Source organism: Schistocerca nitens, chromosome 1, assembly GCF_023898315.1.
Source record: "Schistocerca nitens isolate TAMUIC-IGC-003100 chromosome 1, iqSchNite1.1, whole genome shotgun sequence".
Taxonomy (NCBI): Eukaryota; Metazoa; Arthropoda; class Insecta; order Orthoptera; family Acrididae; genus Schistocerca; species Schistocerca nitens.
The window spans coordinates 660,813,766-660,833,888 of record NC_064614.1 but is presented as its reverse complement, the minus strand read 5'-3'; the positions used below and the strand labels follow the sequence as shown (position 1 = coordinate 660,833,888).

Here is a 20,123-nt window from a genome sequence, read left to right as displayed (position 1 = left end):
ACTTTCCACTTACGTATAACCAAATAAATGCCTTGTACATTTTCATATTGTGGCACAAATGAGAGCAATATGAAACATATCTTACCTACTGTATTCAAGAGGACATGGTTCCACATTTTCATCTGCTCCTGCAATGAGAAAATAAATGGCATGTAACAACTATTTCACCTCAATTGGGTTTTAGTATGTATATACATAAGTACACACAAAACATCTTTACACTGGCAACACACTACTAAAAATCAGATTACACTATGCAATCTTTCATCGCTCAAGTTTAATTCTTTGATGAGAAGGAGTGATTGTGACTTAGTGAGATTTTGAGTAAAAAAATTTACAATAGGGGAGAGGGCGGCAAAGGTGTGGGGGGGGGGGGGGGCGGGGGCAGCGGCAAAGGGCGGGGGCAGCGGCAAAGGGCGGGGGCAGCGGCAAAGGGCGGGGGCAGCGGCAAAGGGCGGGGGCAGCGGCAAAGGGCGGGGGCAGCGGCAAAGGGCGGGGGCAGGACGGGGCAGCGGCAAAGGGCGGGGGCAGGACGGGGCAGCGGCAAAGGGCGGGGGCAGGACGGGGCAGCGGCAAAGGGCGGGGGCAGGACGGGGCAGCGGCAAAGGGCGGGGGCAGGACGGGGCAGCGGCAAAGGGCGGGGGCAGGACGGGGCAGCGGCAAAGGGCGGGGGCAGGACGGGGCAGCGGCAAAGGGCGGGGGCAGGACGGGGCAGCGGCAAAGGGCGGGGGCAGGACGGGGCAGCGGCAAAGGGCGGGGGCAGGACGGGGCAGCGGCAAAGGGGGGGAGGGGCGGTGGCAATTGTGACTGGCAGCAAAGGGGAGGGGAGGGGATGGGGAAAAGGATAGGGAAGGAAATATGATTTCGCGTGGACCGATAGGGCTCACGAGGCAGAATGTGCAACAGAGAGAGCGAGAGAGAGAGAGAGAGAGAGAGAGAGAGAGAGAGAGAGAGAGAGAGAGAGAGACAGAGTTGGAGTGGCACATGACACTCGTAAGATGAGAATGTTGCTTTGCAGCATCTAACTGCATTTGTGTCCGGCACATTTCACTCAGAAGCCCTTACACATTCTAGATACATTTCCAATCTCTTCCCATGCATACGTAAATGCCTAAGAATAGGACTAATTTTTATGGCGAAGTAGTGAAAGTGGCGCCAGGGAAACTAGATTTTTTAGACCATCCACTGACTTTACTGCTGTGGATGCATGTAAGTATGGTCGGAGTTTTCCTTAATGTTATTGGTGTGCTGAGGTGCCCTGTTCTGTCGGCCCTCTTATTGCTGCAGACAAGTTCAAGTGCACTCCACCACAGGTACCTGCATGCACTAGACATGTTGACACGCAGAGCAGAATTTCTGCAATGCCTTGCCAGAGATTTTCAGAGTTCCAGCTACACCTGCGTTTGCTGCTGTAGTCCCGCAATGCAAATAGAGACTTTATTTTTCGTGTTTTTGCCCAACGTTAAGTACGTCCCTTCTTGTCTCATCGAAATGGTTGCTCACTCTATAGAGAACCTTTAGAACTCATTATGAGGGACAGTGAGTGTTAATTATGATGTCTGTAACAGTCTTCAATAGAATCTTGAAATGATAGTCACAAGCCCTGTGCATCAGAAGAATCAAGAAATCATAGCCAAACATTTCAGGAAAGTGCATGCCTTAGTGACCCTTTTGATTGGAAACAAACCTATTTCCAGCCCTTACAGCATGTATTTGATGAGTCTGCTTCAGGGCACAAATGTCAGCTGGTTAATGACTCAAGCATTCTCTTATTTTTCGTGATACTCCTGTCAGAAGACCTGCAGGTGAAACAACTCTATTTTATGTATTGACCTACAAAAGTACTTCAAAACCTGTGCATTGTCTGTCACAGTGAAAAAATACTGGTTTTAAAGAACTTAGTTATACTTTGCTTGTCTTCTAATGGCTCAAGTTAAAGTTACTGGTTCAGAGAGATACTTTTAAACATGCCAACTTTCAGCAAAATCAGGTCCTGAGAATTTTACTTTTGAGAATGCTGGGCTTTTGTGACATTTCTGTTAGTATTGGAGATGACAGTTTGTTTAAAATTAGGAATATATGTGATAAAGATCTCATGAAGTTTCACAGTGCATTTAGTTCATGTCAGGTGGTTTGCATTTGTGAAAGTCTTGTTCAAAAGTCGAATTACCTTTTAAACAATTTTTCCATCAAAGGAAAGTAGATTCAGAAGGAAGAAGGAACAAAGATTGGGTTTAATATGCCGTTGGCATTGAGGTACATTAGAGATGAAGCACAAGCTCGGAATGTGTCGAGGAAGGGGAAGGGGAAGGAAATCAACTGTGCCTTTTCAAAGGAACCATCTCAGCATTTGCTTGGAGCAATTTAGAGAAATCATGGAAAGCCTAAATCTGGATTGCAGACATGGATTTGAACCGCCGTCATCCTGACAGCATATTCAGAATAGAAACATTTGTGTTGTGTGACTGTCAGACTAGGTACATTTAGGACTTCACTGTATATAAAAGTGCAACAACAAATACTGGGTTTGACAATTTATGGAAAAGTGGCGACATACTGGCAACACTTTTGAGATATATTTAGAGCGTGTTCTGTATGTCGACAACTGGTGTTCTGGCACAGACCAGCTGCTATTGCTTGACAATGAGGGAAGAACTGCAGAAGAAATTGAAATGAGGTGAAACTGTTGCACTGTGCTCTCACCCTTTGTTGAAAGCATCAGCTATCACTCTTTGCTTTGGATAGTATTAAATGCTTTAGTGCTGTTGCGTGATGCTCTACAAACAATGTCTACAATTTCCATTAGTTGTCCAACAGCAACGTGTTTTAAGATGAGGTGTGCTGTAGCTCAAAATTTATTTTACAGTTTCTGATCCAGTCAGAATATCTCACTAAGTTGTTTAATGTTATAGAAAGCTTTATATCTCATTTGTTTTTCTTTTAGGATCAATTATTAATGCAATTTTTTCGTGGCGAATTCTTATGTTATCACGCCACAGTAACTGTGATGTAGTGTGTTTCACTGTCATCGTTTATGTTGTTATGGTACACGTATGTGGTAAACTGTGTGAATACCTTGCAGTGCATGCTCTATAGCAATAGAAGTACACTGCACATTTTGCCATGTACGGATTCATCAAAAACTTAACAGTGATTGAATGGGGTATTTATGGCATTCAATTAAATTTAAACCAATAAAAGTGCCCATGTTTTGTAGCTCCTGGAGCAGTAGGAAATTACTAATACTGGTATCAGCAAAAACATCTACAGAGGTTGCTAATTGCTCTTATATAGGCTTAGCACAGAGCGTATATGAAGTACAGCGCACCTAGAGTACAAAAATTAAATGTTCTGTCTCACTCTCTCATATTATGTGAGAATTATGTAGTGTAAGTCACCAAAATGGAAAGGGAATGCCAAACAAATTTAGCAGAACAATTCAGGACCACAAGCTGAAGTAAATGCACAATCACAGGGTTGCCAAATATATGCACAGATGTTGTCAATTCTTAGCTGTGCTAGGGGTAGCTATGTAGCGAAATGCTTGCCATGCTTATCTTATACAGGATCCCAGACGGAAGGCACAAGCATGTTTGGTTTTTATGCAGCATTATCTCCAAACACATTCTAACGTCGCCTTTCAGGCTTTCTATGTTTAAGGCATTAAATTTGAGATAATCTATAATTCCCCATTTTTTGAAGCTTTCTGGCATGGAAAGGGGCTTTAAAGTGTGTGATATATAATTTCATTGTTGGGATAGCAAAGCTAGTGATATTCGTTTCACCTAATGCTGTATATGGGATTTGAAACATTGAGGTATATATTTTTTCGTCATGATTTAAATTTCCCTAAAATATAAAGGAATAAAACACTTACTTTTATAGTTTTCAATGTAACTTATTTTAATGAAATACGAAGTAACTGGAAATCAAACTTGACCCACATGTCATGGAACATTAAGATATTAAACAATTTGCACCTCAAAATCGACTGTGTCTACGTCCACTCGTGTGCCACATACAAATAGAATTTCACAATTACTACAAGATTGCAGAAGTATGTCACCAGGGATGGAAGCAATCCCCATCAAATCAGAAAGAAGTTACCTTGAAATGTCTTACTGTGGGTAGTATGTAGTTACCGTAAGTCCATCTAAAATGTGAAGTCTGCAATCCATCACAGACTTTCTAATTTTCGTTCCTGCACTCCTTTTTTCTTCATAAATTCGACAATAGTTAAATTTAAATCAATAAATCATTCCAGACATGGCCCTTGACTTAACCAATGCACTTTGTAGTAATTTATGAAGTCTCTATACTCTCCATTCATTCCCATTAAAAACTGTTGCAACTGAAAATAGAATAATGGATACAACATCAGAAATTTTACTATTTGTATCACCAGTTTCTTCAGGTGTTCCATGCTTGCAAATTTAGCACAAAGTGCTTCTTGATGTACAGAACAATGAATCCCGTCTGTCTGCCACCTCCTTAATTTTTTGCTCTTTCATTGTGATTTAAAAGTTTGAATTCTTCCTACTTGGTATTATAATGCCATTTCGTAGCAAATAAGCAATATCATTGCTTATCCGAACAGAAAATTCTCAACTCTCTCTTCTACCATTCCAATTCACTTTGATGGGTTATGATGACAGATCACTAGAATGCTTCTTTTAGTGCAAACTGCCATCAGACGTATGAACATCTTTTAAACCTCAAACAAATAGCAAAGGATTAACAGCAGTGACACATGACTCTGCCGAACTTGGGGAGTTGTGCCGACCGGAAAATGCCGCACCACAATGCTAAATGAACTGCTGTGCTGTTCTGGGTACTTCCGAGACAGACTGAGCAAAGTTGAGTGACAGTGCCAGGTCTTGGCCCGCATACACTGCACATGTGAAGTTTGGGATGCTGTGGCTGGCCCCGATACAGATAAAGTGTGTATACATTTTGATGAGACAGTTTGTGAGCATCAAAATTTGTGACAAATGGCGACTGCTTTTGATTGCATAGATTTTGAATCTTGAACCATTTACATCGCCAAGGGACTGTAGACATTAGTATTTGACATAATTTTCAACTTGATACCTTCTTCCTATTCCTGAGAAAAAGGAGTCTTAATACACTAATAAAGTCGGTTATAATGGTTTGGTTTGTACCGACTGAGATATGGAACCATATAATAGTATCGTGCAGAAAGTTTTAAGTACACTGGTAAAAAAACTTTTCAAGGTCTTTTTATTTATTATAATTTCAAGTTCTGTAGCTTCAAAGTGGGGACAGCTGCAAACACTACCGAAAACTGTATCCTGAAACAATTACCACAGATACTACATATTAAGATGTACATCCAATTCCCATACATATTTAGCAAATGCGAGGCACTGCCGGTTCACTACTTTCTATGTATTGGGAAATGTAATGGTGCTACAGCATTCACTTAGGGTAGCCCAAAGTTAATTTTTTGTCTGAAGATGTCTCATCTCATTTTGCATGAACATTTAGCTGTGTAAGAGATCTATACCCACTGCATTTCACACAATTTGATGCAAGTTCAAAAACAAGCTCATCTCAATTGGTGTAAAGAAACACTCAAAAAATTCAAAATGTATAATCTGTTCCTCATCATAATGTGGGTGGGTAAGGAGGGGGCAAATACATTCATGAGCCACACACTAACCAGTAATACACTATGTTTGTTTGTTTGTTTGTTCTAGATAAATTAAAATCAACAAAAGTTAAGAAAAACATCAAATTAACATCTCGTTGCCTTCATTCACCTGATTTATTACCAAACAGGTTCTTTTTTCCTTATGTGAAAAGAGAGAAACATGGATAATTATTTTAATCATTTCACGTAATTATTGTGCTTGGTTTTCTTTCCGGCACTTTTGAATTCACGCCATAGCTACCATCCGAACAGTCCCTCTGCCTGTTTTACCGCCCGTTGTAAGCAGGGGCTTCACACGCTGCGATTATGCTATTGGATGAAGCTGTCGCTTTCTGGAGTGGCCATTAGGCATGAAGTGCCACCTCGGAGCCTCTCAGTTTGCCATCAGTAACTGCAGTAACAGTATTAAATTTTTGGAAGGTGGTTATTAGCAGGTGTCAAGTAATGTCTGTTTCACCATCAGCTTTTTTTATTATTTTTATTTTTTTTTTAAACCCAAATATCAATCTGTTTCAGTCACAGACCACCTTAACAGATTCTATACAGAGACACAAAAAAATTACATGTAGTACACAGGAAACATTACACATTCAAAGATTTTTAGAATCAAGAAACTTGTCATCTAGATATTTTTATGCCATTTGATGAAATACTTTTGGGATATCTTTGACAAACTTCTCAATATTTTGTACAATTATAATATTTATACCACTGATTTTCTTTTCAGTACTGCTCTGTTCACATTTATTAGTATGTTTGCCTCTAAAAGTCCTGTGTTGTATACTGGAATTCATGACATGTTCTACACCCGAGATTTGGCCGTTATTTAAGTAATGACAGATGTGATGTTGTGGCTTACACTGTTCTGATCCTGTTAGTGTTCATGTATATTTTGCACTTCCTAGGAAGATAATTTGTAAAATTTCCTGTATACATGTATATTTTTTTTTTTTTTTTGTATATTTGGCTAGAACCTGGTCGGTATTTGGTTCTTAAATAAAAAAGCAGCTGATGGTCAAACACGCATTTTGTTCATTTAATAACAGCATTGTCTAGGACTCTACAGCGGTGATGGTGAGTGTGGCGTTTGCTGTAGACCTGGTAGTCAGTCTGGTTCCTGAAGACATGATAGCAATTTAGTAGCTTGGAGTCAGGTAAAAGGTTTTATTGTGTGTATTGCTTAACAACCCGCACTTGACAGGTTACTCGCCAGGCCACAGCGAAGATACAGGCCAATGTAATTGAATAGTGCTGTCATCGTGAGTGTTTGCTGATGTATTTGCAACTCGTCACACCGTTGCTGGTGGAGTGGTTGGCGGTATCTAAAATCCACTGAGTTACAGGGGTTGAGTTGTTTGGGGGAAGACACCAAACTGTGAGGTCATTGGTCTCATCGGATTAGGGAAGGACGGGGAAGGAAGTCTGCCGTGGCCTTTCAAAGGACCCATCCCAGCATCTGCATGGAACGATTTAGGGAAATCATGGAAAATCTAAATCAGGATGGCCGGATGAGGGATTGAACAGTCATTCTCCCAAATGCGAGTCCAGTGTGCTAACCACTGTGCCACCTCACTCGGTCTGAGTTAAGGTTCAGTCACTGTTTAACACCCAATTACAAGGAGATATGTGCTGGAGTGCACACTGCCAGGGAGTATACAAAATTTCTGTATGTTGCTACTATATGTTACAGTAGAATCTGATTGAAGTATAAAGGTTAGTTGGTTTCGCTTGTGACCAAGTGCTGATTATTGCTCAGTTCAAGTAGATGAGCTATGGAGCCAAGTGCTGATTATTGCTCAGTTCAAGTAGATGAGCTATGGAGCCAAGTGCTACGTTATTGTGAACACTTACAAGCTAAAACGGCTTTGTGCTTTTGGTGCCCTCAATCTGGTCATTTTCTGTAACTGATTGAGTGAGTCTGGCAGAGCATAATCACTTTATCTCATTTTGGTTACAAGTCTGTAGACGAATTGTGGAAGGATTGCTGTGAGTTTTAATTATGTTGTCAACAGGACACACAATTTCGGGAGTGTAATTGCGCTTTGAAATGAATTGGGTCTGGTAGTGATTGAGTGGCTTCCGCCCCAGACTTCGAAGAACCTGGTATTGCACAACTGTTCCGTCCTCTGTGGCAGTTATTCTAGATGGTACCTTACTATTATTTTATAATTTATCTGATGATGTTGTTATCACAGCTTTAATTTGGCCAGCTAGTTTTATTAAACTTATTGGTGAGTTATGATGGCCCACTGCATTTGTAATTTTAGAGGACTCACAAAGTGGTTACAGTTTTAAGGCAGGTTTCACAGTCTCATTAGGTATATGTAGTAACTGTTTTGCCTGAGCGAAGAATTCTGTTATATATACACTGAGCTTTCAATAGTAGTGTATTGGAGTACAAATTACTTTGTCATTTGTGGTTTCCCTTAATTGTTGCAGTGGACATCAGGGTCCTTACTAAGCTATCATCAAAATTTTGGTAGGGATTGATAGTGACAGTTTCCAGTTCCCTGTAGCAGTATATAGGAGATTATGCCTCCCTGCATCCAGAGCAACAATGGGACATTATGTACCAGTCATCTTTAAGAGATTCAACTATTCTGTCTAAACTTTATTCTAACAACTCAGAATCAAATTAACCCTGTCTGAATTAATATCCAGCCTTCCACTCCCATCATATGTTCCTGTCCCGCTTCACTAATAAATCCGTCAAAATCTATGTTTCAAATGCACCAACAATATAATAGCAAAACATGGCTTCAAAGTTGATTCAAATGCATGCAAAAGTATATAAATTTTGTTGTAAAAGCATGAAAGTTGGATGTCATAATACAGACAAAAATGTATAGAGGCAAATAACACATATATAATAGATAGCAATGCACGAACCTTGTTTAGCCGCCAATTTCTTGTTCCTGAAACAAAAGGAGATGAAACCATTAAAATTTTAAACATACTAAACATTACACTGTAACACAAAATAAAAATTATACCTACTGCTTATTGTTTGTTACAGCAGCATCTTTACTTGATTCAACAGTCTTTTTCTTTGCATTTACAACTGTTCTCATTCGTGTACCCTGTAAATGCAAGCAGAGGGAATGAAACTAGGAACAATCTAAATAATGTCTGGTAAAATATTACACCTGAAAAACACATTCCAAATTTTTGCTGCAAAATATTAAGTTTTCTGTTGGGTCAAAAACTATGCTTTTAAACAGAGGCAACTGAAGGGAAGAGCTTGGGAAAGTAATGGGTGCACTGGAAGAGCAGCAGATACAACAAAGCCATAGAAAAGAAGAGAGATTGGGAGTGTCAGACAGAGAAGGTAATCCAGGGCACAGTGTAAACACATCATGAAGGTAAGCAGACCAGAGCAAACAGGGGGGGGGGGGGGGGGGGAGAGAGAGAGAGAGAGAGAGAGAGAGAGAGAGAGAGAGAGAGAGAGAGAGAGAGAGAGAGAGAGAGAGAGAGAGGGCCACGGAAGGGTGGGCCGAGGGCCACGGAAGGGTGGGCCGAGGAGTGGGCGCAGAGAGGGGTGTGTGAAGCGTGATAAGAGATTGATGTAAGACAGGGATGATGGGACCTAGTCCTTAAAGGTTCGGATTAGTGCGGGGAGGGGGGGGAGGGGAGGAGGGGGGGGAGAGAGGTGGGGAAGATCCAGACCAGCTGCTGGGGAGGCAGGAGGGAGAGACCAGATGCTGGGGAGGCAGGAGGGAGAGACCAGATGCTGGGGAGGCAGGAGGGAGAGACCAGATGCTGGGGAGGCAGGAGGGAGAGACCAGATGCTTTGGGAGGCAGGGACAGTGCAGGGAGGGATGGAAAGATGTGGAGGAAGGAGGTATATAGAGGAGGGAAGGATTGAGGGAGCAGTGGATGAGTGATGTAGGGAGATATAAAGTGAAGAAAGGAGGGTGAGTGGTAGAGATGGGGGTGGGGGGAGGGATGGAGGGAGAGAGTGTTGTGAATAGGGCCATGGAATTGCAGAATGCCAGTAAGAGACAATATGGAAGATGAAGAATTATAATTGAGGGTATGAGAGTTCCTTTTTAGAGTCTTTCAATGTAGTTTTTCCACCTATCTGCTCTTTCCTCTCATGTCAAAAATGTAATTCATCTTGCAATCTAAATCTTTATGACTTTGCCTTTAATTTCACTGACACTTGTTTTAACATTCCTACAAGCTGAATCAGTCCTGCTGACAACTGTTTCTATTATAATTTCTTCAACTTTCTCTTGCAACCTTGGCTTTCTGCAATTTCTTTTTATTTCATTCCTAAATGGGTTATGTCTTCCTGAAGTTCACTGGACATTTCTGTACTTCCTTTTTTCATCAATCAACTACAGTATTTCTTCTGTTACGCACAGTTTCCTCATAGTTATCTTCCTTCCACAGTGTCCACCAACTTTTGTTATTAAATTTTTAGAGATGTCTATTCCTTTTCAGCTGCACTGCCTACTGTGGTATTCATTATCACAATAGCAATTGCTTCAACACACTTCGAACATATCTTATTAACCCTCTTTAATTCAGCAGCCCATTTCTTTGCATACTGATTCTTCTGGACAAATCTCAAACAACAACCTAACCTTAATCATTACTAACTTTTAATCTGAGTCTGTAACTACTCCCAGGTACGCCTTACAAGCCATTATCTGATTTCAGAATCACTCTCACCACAATGTAATTCAGCTGGAATCTCCCATATCTCAAGGCCTATCCCAAATATATCTCTTGCTCTTGCAATTCTTGAAAGAGTATTCACTATTACCACTGAAATTTATTGCAGAATTCAATTATTTTTTCTCATTTCTTATTCCTATTCTAAGCCCACATTCTCCCACAAGACTGTCACCTATTCCATCCCCTATCACCACATTCCAACCCCCAATGATAATTAAACTATCATATCCCTTTACATAGTGAATTACCTGTTCAGTACCCATGCATTATCTCTTCATCTCATGCTTGTGTTGTCAGCATGTGTACAAGAAATATTGCTTGCACTGGTTCTCTCTATATTCTGGTGATAGCAATGCTATCACTGAACTGTCCATACTAACTCAACTCTCTGCCCTACATTCATATTCATAATGTACTGTACTACTGTTATACCATTTTCTACCGCTGTTTATATTCCCCAATATGATTTGAACAGAAATCCTTATCTTCGAATGCATGGTTTCCTAGTGACATACACAGATAAAATTCTCTCTCACTTTCAGCGGCACCAAGTGGTTTAAAATCCATGATCATTCAACTGAGTACTCGTGGACGACTGAAGTGATAACTGTCATGTGATTACTGCTGCCATCATTATATAGCTGTGCTACTACCTTTAACATTACTGGTGCCCAGCCGAATGCCGTATAAAGTAATTCAATTGTATCTCATGTAGACAAGTGTAATGTGCTGCGAATACATAGAAAGTAAGATCCTTTATCATTTAGCTACAATATAGCAGGTCAGGAACTGGAAGCAGTTAATTCCATAAAATGTCTAGGAGTAGGCATTTGGGGTGATTTAAAATGGAATGACCATATAAAATTAATCATCGGCAGCTGCTTCAGTCCTCCAGTAGCCAGAGCTGTGCTTAATTGGAGAACGCCATCTTTATTGAGTGTGTTTCAGAAATTTTTATCACAATCACTTCTTTTATTATGCTATCCCAGAAACCATTTGTTCATTTAATAATAGATGTTTCATCAAATGCAACTTGGCATCCATTTTGCAGAGTATGCTCTGATACTGCTGATTTCTAGGGATACCATAGGCAGAAAAACATGTCCTATACAGTGCTGTTCAATAGAGCACACAGTCTGTCCAACAGAATATTGTCCACAACTGATGGTATTCTGTATATTCCTGGTGTTCTGACACTTATGTAATTTTCACAAACTGCATGAGTTATTGAATTTTTTCGTGGGGCCTGAAGACAGAATCGACTTTATGCCTGTTTAGGAATAGATAATTTTTCCAGTTACTGTGACACACAATGGGAAAAATGCAAATTTCTTGTGTCTTCCTCATGGGCCTTTTGCTTGTAAGTTTTCTGTTAAATGGCTGTTGGTTTTTGTAGCAGTTTTCTTTGAGAACTTGCAGTATGCGGCTCAGTTCTATTGGAAGGTTTTCCGTGTCTGCAAGGGCTTCTGCCTGATGTACCATGGCCCCAAGAACAGACTGTTTCTGGACTTGGTGACAGTAGCTGGTAGCATGTAGATGCCTATCCATGTAGGTAGGGTTTCAGATAATACTGTGGTTTCGACACCCATTTGTTTTACAGTGGATGATGACGTCAATGAACAGCCTGGCACCACCTATCTCTACCTCCAGCGTGAACTTGATAGGGTCATGGATACTGATGATGTGATCTAAGAAGTCTGGACATGGCCGAGAAGTAGTTTGCCAATATCTTATGGATTTTAAACCGTTCGATGTGGCCAGAAGCCCACACAGAATTTCATCAATCATCATCTCCTTTTCGTTTCACTTCACTGATCCCCTCCCATATTACGCCTGAGCGTTTACATTTCCCTTTTGAGATTTTCTACCTTTCCTACCATGTATAAACTTCAAACATTCCACATTTGCTAACTCATAGAATGTTACCGTTTCACTGGTTATTTATTCCTTTTTCATGGTTAAGTTAGCTGTGCTACTGGTAGAATTTTGACCTTAATTTTCGAAAGGAAGCTATCTAAATCTAAGTTTGCACCCCCCAAGGACATTGAAATTTTGGATTTCCTTCTCTGTATGTCTTGGGATCATTACATGATTAACCTGGAACTCTCCTAGTACAGAATTGGGAGAGACCCATGTTTTCTGTTTTCTTAGAAGATGTAAATGCTCCTGATTTCATTATCAGATCAAAACTCTTAAAACATTTCCACCAGATTTTCACCATTCTGATTAGTCTTGTTGTTGGATGGATAGTTCCCAATGATGATCTTGAATTCTTATTCTTTCCAAGTTGAGCATTTAAGTCTCCAAGTATAGCAAAATTCTTGGTTGAAATCCTGGGTAGTCTCTCCTACATACATTCCTGAAAGTCTTGTATTTTCTCTGTTCTGTTAGTCTCATTTGCGGGGTCATGTGTGTTATTCACTGTGTATATTTTATTTGCTTCCCTAAAATAAGTGTGGAAAAACTTTTGTTCTTGCAACTGAAGTCAGTGATGACTCCCAGTATTTGGTTACTGATTATAAAACCTGTGCCGAGGTGAGGTACATTCTTCATTATTCTCTTGGCTGGCTTTTCCTTCCAATCTAATTCTGCTTCATTTGTGTGTAAACTTGTTTAACAAGTTTTTGTTTGGCCATGGTATCTGTAAGGTGTTGCAGTTTTCCTGCTGTGGAGAGTGGGTTAACGTTGAAGGTAGGAAAGTATAACACTTTTTTACTTTTAATCTCTTGCATCTTGGTGTGAGCTCCCCAGAATCCACTGGTGCAGACTTTGCTGACAACAGTAGATGGTTACCACCTGGGTTAGTACTCTCAACGAGAAATTAGTCTTCCTTAATGGAAGAAATAATTTCTTTTATTTTATAACACATTTTTCCATTCTCTTGATTTTGGGTCAATACTTTGCATCTACCTTTGCCTTTGATGACCCATTCACTGTACTGTTTATAGTAGCTTAGTTGCATTCATGTTTTCTTGCTCATTATTAGACTTATTCCAGCAATACCCCGTTTGATTTTGTACTGATAATCCTGTACTCACCTGAACAGAAATCCTGTTCTTCCAGCAACCACACTTCACTAACTCCAATTATATGTAACTTCAACCTATCCCTTTCCCATTCAAATTTCTGTAACCTACATGCCCGATTAAGGGATGTAACATTTTATGCCCTGACCTATAGATTTGTTTTTCCTGATGACATTATCTTAGTGGGTAGTCCACAGCTGGAGAGATCTTCATACAGTTTAGGCATGCAAGCCGCCCCACTGTGTCAAGATCTGTGGTATTTTTTATGGAGGAAGCTTCAAAAATATGTCATCCTTAACCACATTCCCAAAAATGCTGAATTCCCCTTAACCAAATTTTAAAGATTTTTCCAGCTGTTTCCAGTTGATCCACTTCGCTATATGAAGCTGTTTGTGAGTTTGCCAATAAATCACAAGTACTGTGTGGGTTAAGTCACAAGATGAGGCTTTCAGCTCCAAGTACTGCAACTTGCCTGGAACAGGCAAGTCTAATCCTTGGAAGGAAGATTATGACGATGATACTAAATTTAAAAAATCTGTTTTAAGAAGTAAGTATGTTGTCAAAAACTTGTTTGTGAAATGATAAATCATTTCTGCTTGTGTGACACCCACATATTATATCACTGTTTTATTTTCAGTTGTTTCTCTCTAAAATAATGTTTCATTTAATTTTTTCAACTTTATCTTTGTCATACTGTGAGCAGTTACATTTTTTTAATCATTGGGAATATGCTTACTGAAGCCGACAATCATTTAACGAATTCAGACTTTCTTCAATGCAAATAAACGCAGTGTCCTCAGACATGCTATAACTTGGTTGCACATTTCCATCAAATTCTGATTCTTTGCTTTCAGTTATTAAAGAGTTCATGTTTCCTTTCTCTGGACAATTTCAGTCTGCTCGAAGTGCAGATTTTAATTCATTGTACCATATTAAAGTTTAGGTGAATCATCAAAGAATTTACATTCCTAATATCAACCATCCACTATGATCCTTTTTTAAAAGAATTCCACCCGAATTTTGATTTTACACCCTTGGAATTCCTTTTGAGAAAGTCACTGAAAGATATCACAACAACGAAAGTGATAAATCCAGATAAAAAAAAAATATTCTGTAAGGACAGAATAATATAAAATATTTTAAATTACACAATATTAAAAGAAAAGTGTTAAAAAACACTTTTCAAAATCTCATTTTACAAACTAAGTAATGGAGTACAGTGATGTTTAATAATAATTTCCTCTAACTCAACTGAAAACTATTGCATTCCATGTAAAAACCTACACCTGTCTGATAAAGGTCATAGATGACTCGTGAAGTCCACATATTTTATGAGGTATATAAGTACTACACATTCACGCACAGCAATCTGCTCCCTCCTAACGGCAGCAGGGTTTGGCTAATTGTATCTTAATGTTTTCTTGCTTATGAAGTGAATTATATGGCCAATAGAAGGGCTATATATTTTTTTCCTTTTTCATTAATACTTATATATTTTACAACAACTAAATTAAAAGTGATATTGAAATAAAAAATATATTTTTGACAAGTCTGATAGCTGTAACAAAAAAAGGAAAGATGAGAAAAGACAGGGTAATAATGGAGTTGACATACAAGGAATCCCTACAAGAAGAAAAAAAGACTAAAATGGTACAGGCATAGGAAGAAAACGGATGAGATGAGGATGGTTAAGAAGATGTGCAAGACTGAGCTGGAGGGCAAGAGCCAAAGGGGACGGCAAGGGACAAGTGCCTAGAAAGGGTGGAAGAAAGTATTCGGAAGAAAGGGGAGGGCTGAACTGACTGAGAAAAGAGACAGGCTGGTGTTCAAAGTAGACCCTGCTGGTGATGGGAAACTGTAGATGATTATTTATGATGAAATATATAATCAAATATTCCTTAGATTTTTATGTCACATATATGACAAAATGATAAGCTTAAGTGTTGTTAATGAACACACATTAATTTCATTTTAACTGCGGTTTTATGAACCAGCCTACAAGCTATGATCAGCTAACAAAGCACATTACAAAATAATTATGTTAATATGATCCCACTGAAATACCACATGAAATTTAGCATATGTAGTAACAAATAGTACATGAAATATGTATTAAAGCAACTCCATATTTGAAATTTGGAAATAAAAAAAAAGAGGTTCCAGTGTGGAAAAATTTAGCATTTTTAGGAATATGGTCAAAACAACACGTCTTACTTCATGCTGGTAAGAAACCAAATAAGAGAGCAAGCACAAATTTACTGTGTGTACATCAAATAGTTTGAGGGATGGTCATTTCAACTTTTTAAAACACACAAATCAGAAAGGTGAGGCAGGCCACTCAGGGACTCACCAGACCGCAGGGATTTCCCCCCCCCCCCCCCCCCCTCATCCCAGGGGTTGAGTAACCTGCCTCTCCTCTAGTTTCCCCACGCTACTCCTCTTTTCTCCTTCGCGAAGGGAACAATCAGTTCTGAAGGCTTGGACAGTTTCTTGTACTTTCAAATGCAAGTATTATGTTTCTTCTTCATCAGCATTTTTCTATTGCTTTACTTAGAACTTCACCTCCTGAAGGTATTCGTCAGAAATTCTGTCTTCTCGCACTTTTGTAGTTTTCTCAATGAAATTTTGTTTTTGACCATTTTTAATGCTTTCACTAGAGTAATTTTAATCTCTACTATTTGATGTTTTGCCCATTTTATGTTTCATTTCTTTTAGGTATGCTAGCTGCATAGCAAAATTTGTTATATCCTGTTCCAAAAATGTAATTTGAGGAAAAGTGTGAATGTTGTCATGTCTCTGAAGCAATGCCACAAACCTTCCTGGTATTCGAAGTACTTGTGTCCACTGATTCATTTTTTATATTTTGTAAAGGATCATCGTTTGTCTCATCTGATGACTTCATCTGTTGGGAAAAGAAAAACATTACTTTTTTAACATCACACCCCAAGTAAGTATTACTTACAGGCAATTGCAATATATATTTTTTTATTAAACAAGAGGCATGTATTACCTTTTTTGCTTCTTGTTTCTGTGATGCAACTCGTTCCTTCTTTGATCCTGAAAATACAAACATTTTTAAAGTGATTCTCTCTCTCTCTCTCTCTCTCTCTCTCTCTCTCTCTCTCTCTCTCTCTCTCTCTCTGTGTGTGTGTGTGTGTGTGTGTGTGTGTGTGTGTGTGTGTGTGTGTAAAAACAACTTATAACTGCTTATGAACTTATGCTAACCTTTGGCCCCTCTTTGACCTCTTTTGGTTCCTCTGTTAACTCCAAGACCCAACTCCTTAGCTTCATCCTGGATAAAACATATACAACATCATTTAGCAAAAAATACAGAAAATTTTTGGCTCTTATAATATCATCAAATAGTAACCACAATCAAATTCATGCCCAAAAGCTGGGTCTTTAATCAAGTACAACACTTAGCACCAAAGTAGGTGTAGTATGTACATCAACATACAGATGGAACAGAACTGCCTCCTGGATGAACGGTGCTGCTATTTATACAAACATCGAATATTCCAGAATATGCAAATATTACAAACAAGGTTTTGAGAACCTTCTAGAAACATTAAATACTCATAGATGGGCAAAAATAGTTTATTAAAAGTATTTAAACACAAAATGTTATTTTTTTAGTTTCAAATGTAAATACAAAATGGTTTTAAATAAAAATATTTAAATACAAAATGCACAATACATATTTTCAAAATATGTTTATTGAAATAAAATATCTCTAGCCAGTGAACATTTTCATCCTATTTATTCACCAATTTTAGCACCAATAATTGTTCAAATACTTCATCTCATATTCTGCCTAAGTGGCCTTATTATTCCACAAAAGAAAAATAGTTGTTCAACAGAACAGAACAGAACTTTTTAAATATTGTAGTGTTTACAGATCTATTGTAGTGTTGGCAATACCTCTGGCTACAGAAGTATCAGAGCCGTCAACAAACACATAAAGAGTGTCAACCTCCGTGTTATCAAAATGTTCCAAGTTCTTCCCATGTACTTCTTCTTGTCTGATCTTCTGCACTTCTGAAATTAACAGTTGTTTAACGTATTCTCAGATAGCCTTCGGCACCCACTTCAATTCAAAAAAGGATAAGGTATGGGTGCCAATATGCCTTTTTTTCTGGTTCTTCTAATTTATTGAATTTTTCCAAGATGCCTATGAAGTCTTTCTTCAATAACTGTTATAAACACACCACAATTCACAGGTTTACCCAATTGCAACCTGCTCAGCATTCTCATTACTTCTGGCAGAAGACATCCATAGTAGGTGCCTTTGTCCCTTTCTGAAGTTCTGATGCCATAAGCTACAGGTTCTGAACAGCTTATGTATTCATTAAGAAATTGTATTTCAATTTTTTTAAACCCCAATAATCCAAGATTACTTAAAATTTCATTTACAGCATAAAAATTGGTATTTTGCATTTCAAATACATGTATTTAATATAATTCGTGTCTCTGTAAACACTAAATAACAAATATTCGCTAGTGACTGGATCTGAACTGGCAGCACACAGCGTACTAGCTAGTAGCACCAACCGCTGCTCCACACTGCACGACGTGCAACTCACAGCATAGACTTCAAATGACATGCTGCCTTCCACTCGGTCAGCATCAGCTTATGTCTCCACAGTATTCTCCAAGTCAGAGAAGAACAACTCTATGACTGAGAATGTGTGTCTTGCAGTTGTTTGGGCAATCACTAAGTTCCAATCCTATTTACAGAGCAGACCACTCACTACTGACTCACTAGTCTTTATACTATCAAACGATAAGGATCCATCAAGACTCTCAGTATCATGGGTATTGAAGCTTCAGGAATAGGATGTCAAGGTAGTATGCAAGAATAAATGCAAACACAAGGATGACAACTACCTTTTGCAGAATCCACTGGATGCACAATACAGTGCTGATAATATCCCGTCTACATATATATCTACACGGATACTCAGCAAATCACTCTTAAGTGCCTGGCAGAGGATTTAACGAACCACCTTCTCAATAATTCTCTATCATTCGTGGAAAAAATAAGAACCTATATCTTTACGTGCAAGCTCCAATTTCCCTATGATGATCGTTTCTTCCTATATAGGTCAGCATCAACAAAATATTTTTGCATTCGGTGGAGAAAGCTGGTGTCTGAAATCTCATGAGAAGATCCCACTGCAACGGGAAACACCTTTGTTTTAATGATGTCCATCCCAGTGACATTCTCTTCCCTATTTCGTGATAATACAAAACGTGCTGCCCTTCTTTGAAATTTGTAGACGTATTCCATAAATCCTATCTGGTAACGGTCCCACACGGAGCAGCTCTATTCCATAACAACGGATAACAGCAGTGCAGGCAGTCTCTTTAAATCTGTTGCATCTTCTTGTGTTCTGCCAATAAAATGCATACTCTGAGTCACCTTCCTCAACATTTTCTGTGCATTTTTGCAATTTAAGTTGTCTGTAATTTTAATTTCTACGTATTTAGTTGTATTTATGGCCTTTAAATTTGATTGCTTTATCGTGTAACCAAAGTTGAAGCAATTCCTTTAGCACTCGTGTGGATGACCTCACATTTTTCATTATTTAGGCTCAACTGCCGATTTTTTGCACCATATGGATATCTTTTCTAAATTGTTTTCTAACTGGTTTTGGTCTTCTGATGACTTTAATAGACAATAAATGACTGCATCATCTGCAAACAACCTAAGAAGGCTGCTCAGATTTCTTTCCTAAGTTGTTTATGTAGATAAGGAACAGCATAGGGCCTATAACACTACCTACAGGAACACCAGAAATCACTCACAACTTTCCATAAACACGTAATTTGATTATAAATCACTTGTGAGGTACGGTGTCCAAACCGTTCTGAAAATCTAGAAATAAGGAATCAATCAGAAATCCATTTTCAATAGCACTCAACACTTCGTGTGAGTAAAGAGCTAGTCATGTTTCACAAGTACAATGTTTTCTAAATCCATGTTGACCGTGTGTCAACAGACCATTCCAAAATCCTGCTGCATATCAACATTAATGATATGGGCCTGTCATTTGGTGGATTACTCCTAATGCCTTTCTTGATTACTTGTGTGACCTGTGTAACTTTGCAGTCTTTGGCTATGGATCTTTCATTGTGTGATCTATTGTATATGATTGTTAAGTATGGAGCTATTTTATCAGCATACTCTGAAAGGAACCTAACTGGTATACAGTCTGAATGCTTTTATTAAGTGATTCACTACTCCGAGGACATCAACTTCTAAGTTACTCATGCTGGCAGCTGTTCACGATTCGAATTCTGGTACATCTACTTCATCTTCTTTGGTGAAGGAATTTCAGAAGGCTGTATTTAGTAACTCTGCTTTAGCAGCTCTGTATGAATCGTATTTGCATGTTGCACTAACAAACATTTCAGCTGTAAAAGGGTTTTTGGAACACTGCTGGAGCAAAAATAAGTCTAAGTACTATTGCAAATAGCTAAATAGTACTTCTCAGAGACAGAGAAAGTCCATAGAAAATTTTGTGGACAGAATTATGAATCTAAATATTAATACCTAAGACCTTACAAAAAATAAACCACTAATAAAGCTATTCTACATGAGGCAGAACATAATGCACTGGATGAATTCCTGCAGAGTTTGCCATCTCAAATTCCCCTAAGGTACAAGCACAGTTTTAGAAATCATAGAACAATGCAGTGGCAACTGCACTGGCAGAAACAGATGCAGTGACCTGCCT

At 38.8% G+C, this 20,123-nt stretch overlaps 1 protein-coding gene across 2 annotated transcripts in view; it reads right to left on the bottom strand.

Annotated features, from left to right (window-relative positions):
- Positions 1-20,123, bottom strand: part of LOC126259052 (centrosomal protein of 112 kDa-like) — a 166,976-nt gene that overhangs the window by 26,422 nt on the left and 120,431 nt on the right. For both annotated transcript variants that reach the window (XM_049955692.1, XM_049955691.1), the window contains exons 7-12: positions 16,609-16,675; positions 16,394-16,440; positions 16,199-16,285; positions 8,672-8,754; positions 8,564-8,589; positions 86-128 (exon numbers count right to left, since the gene is read on the bottom strand). In XM_049955692.1, coding sequence (XP_049811649.1) covers positions 86-128; positions 8,564-8,589; positions 8,672-8,754; positions 16,199-16,285; positions 16,394-16,440; positions 16,609-16,675 — 353 coding nt within the window. The remainder of the gene's footprint in view (positions 1-85; positions 129-8,563; positions 8,590-8,671; positions 8,755-16,198; positions 16,286-16,393; positions 16,441-16,608; positions 16,676-20,123) is intronic.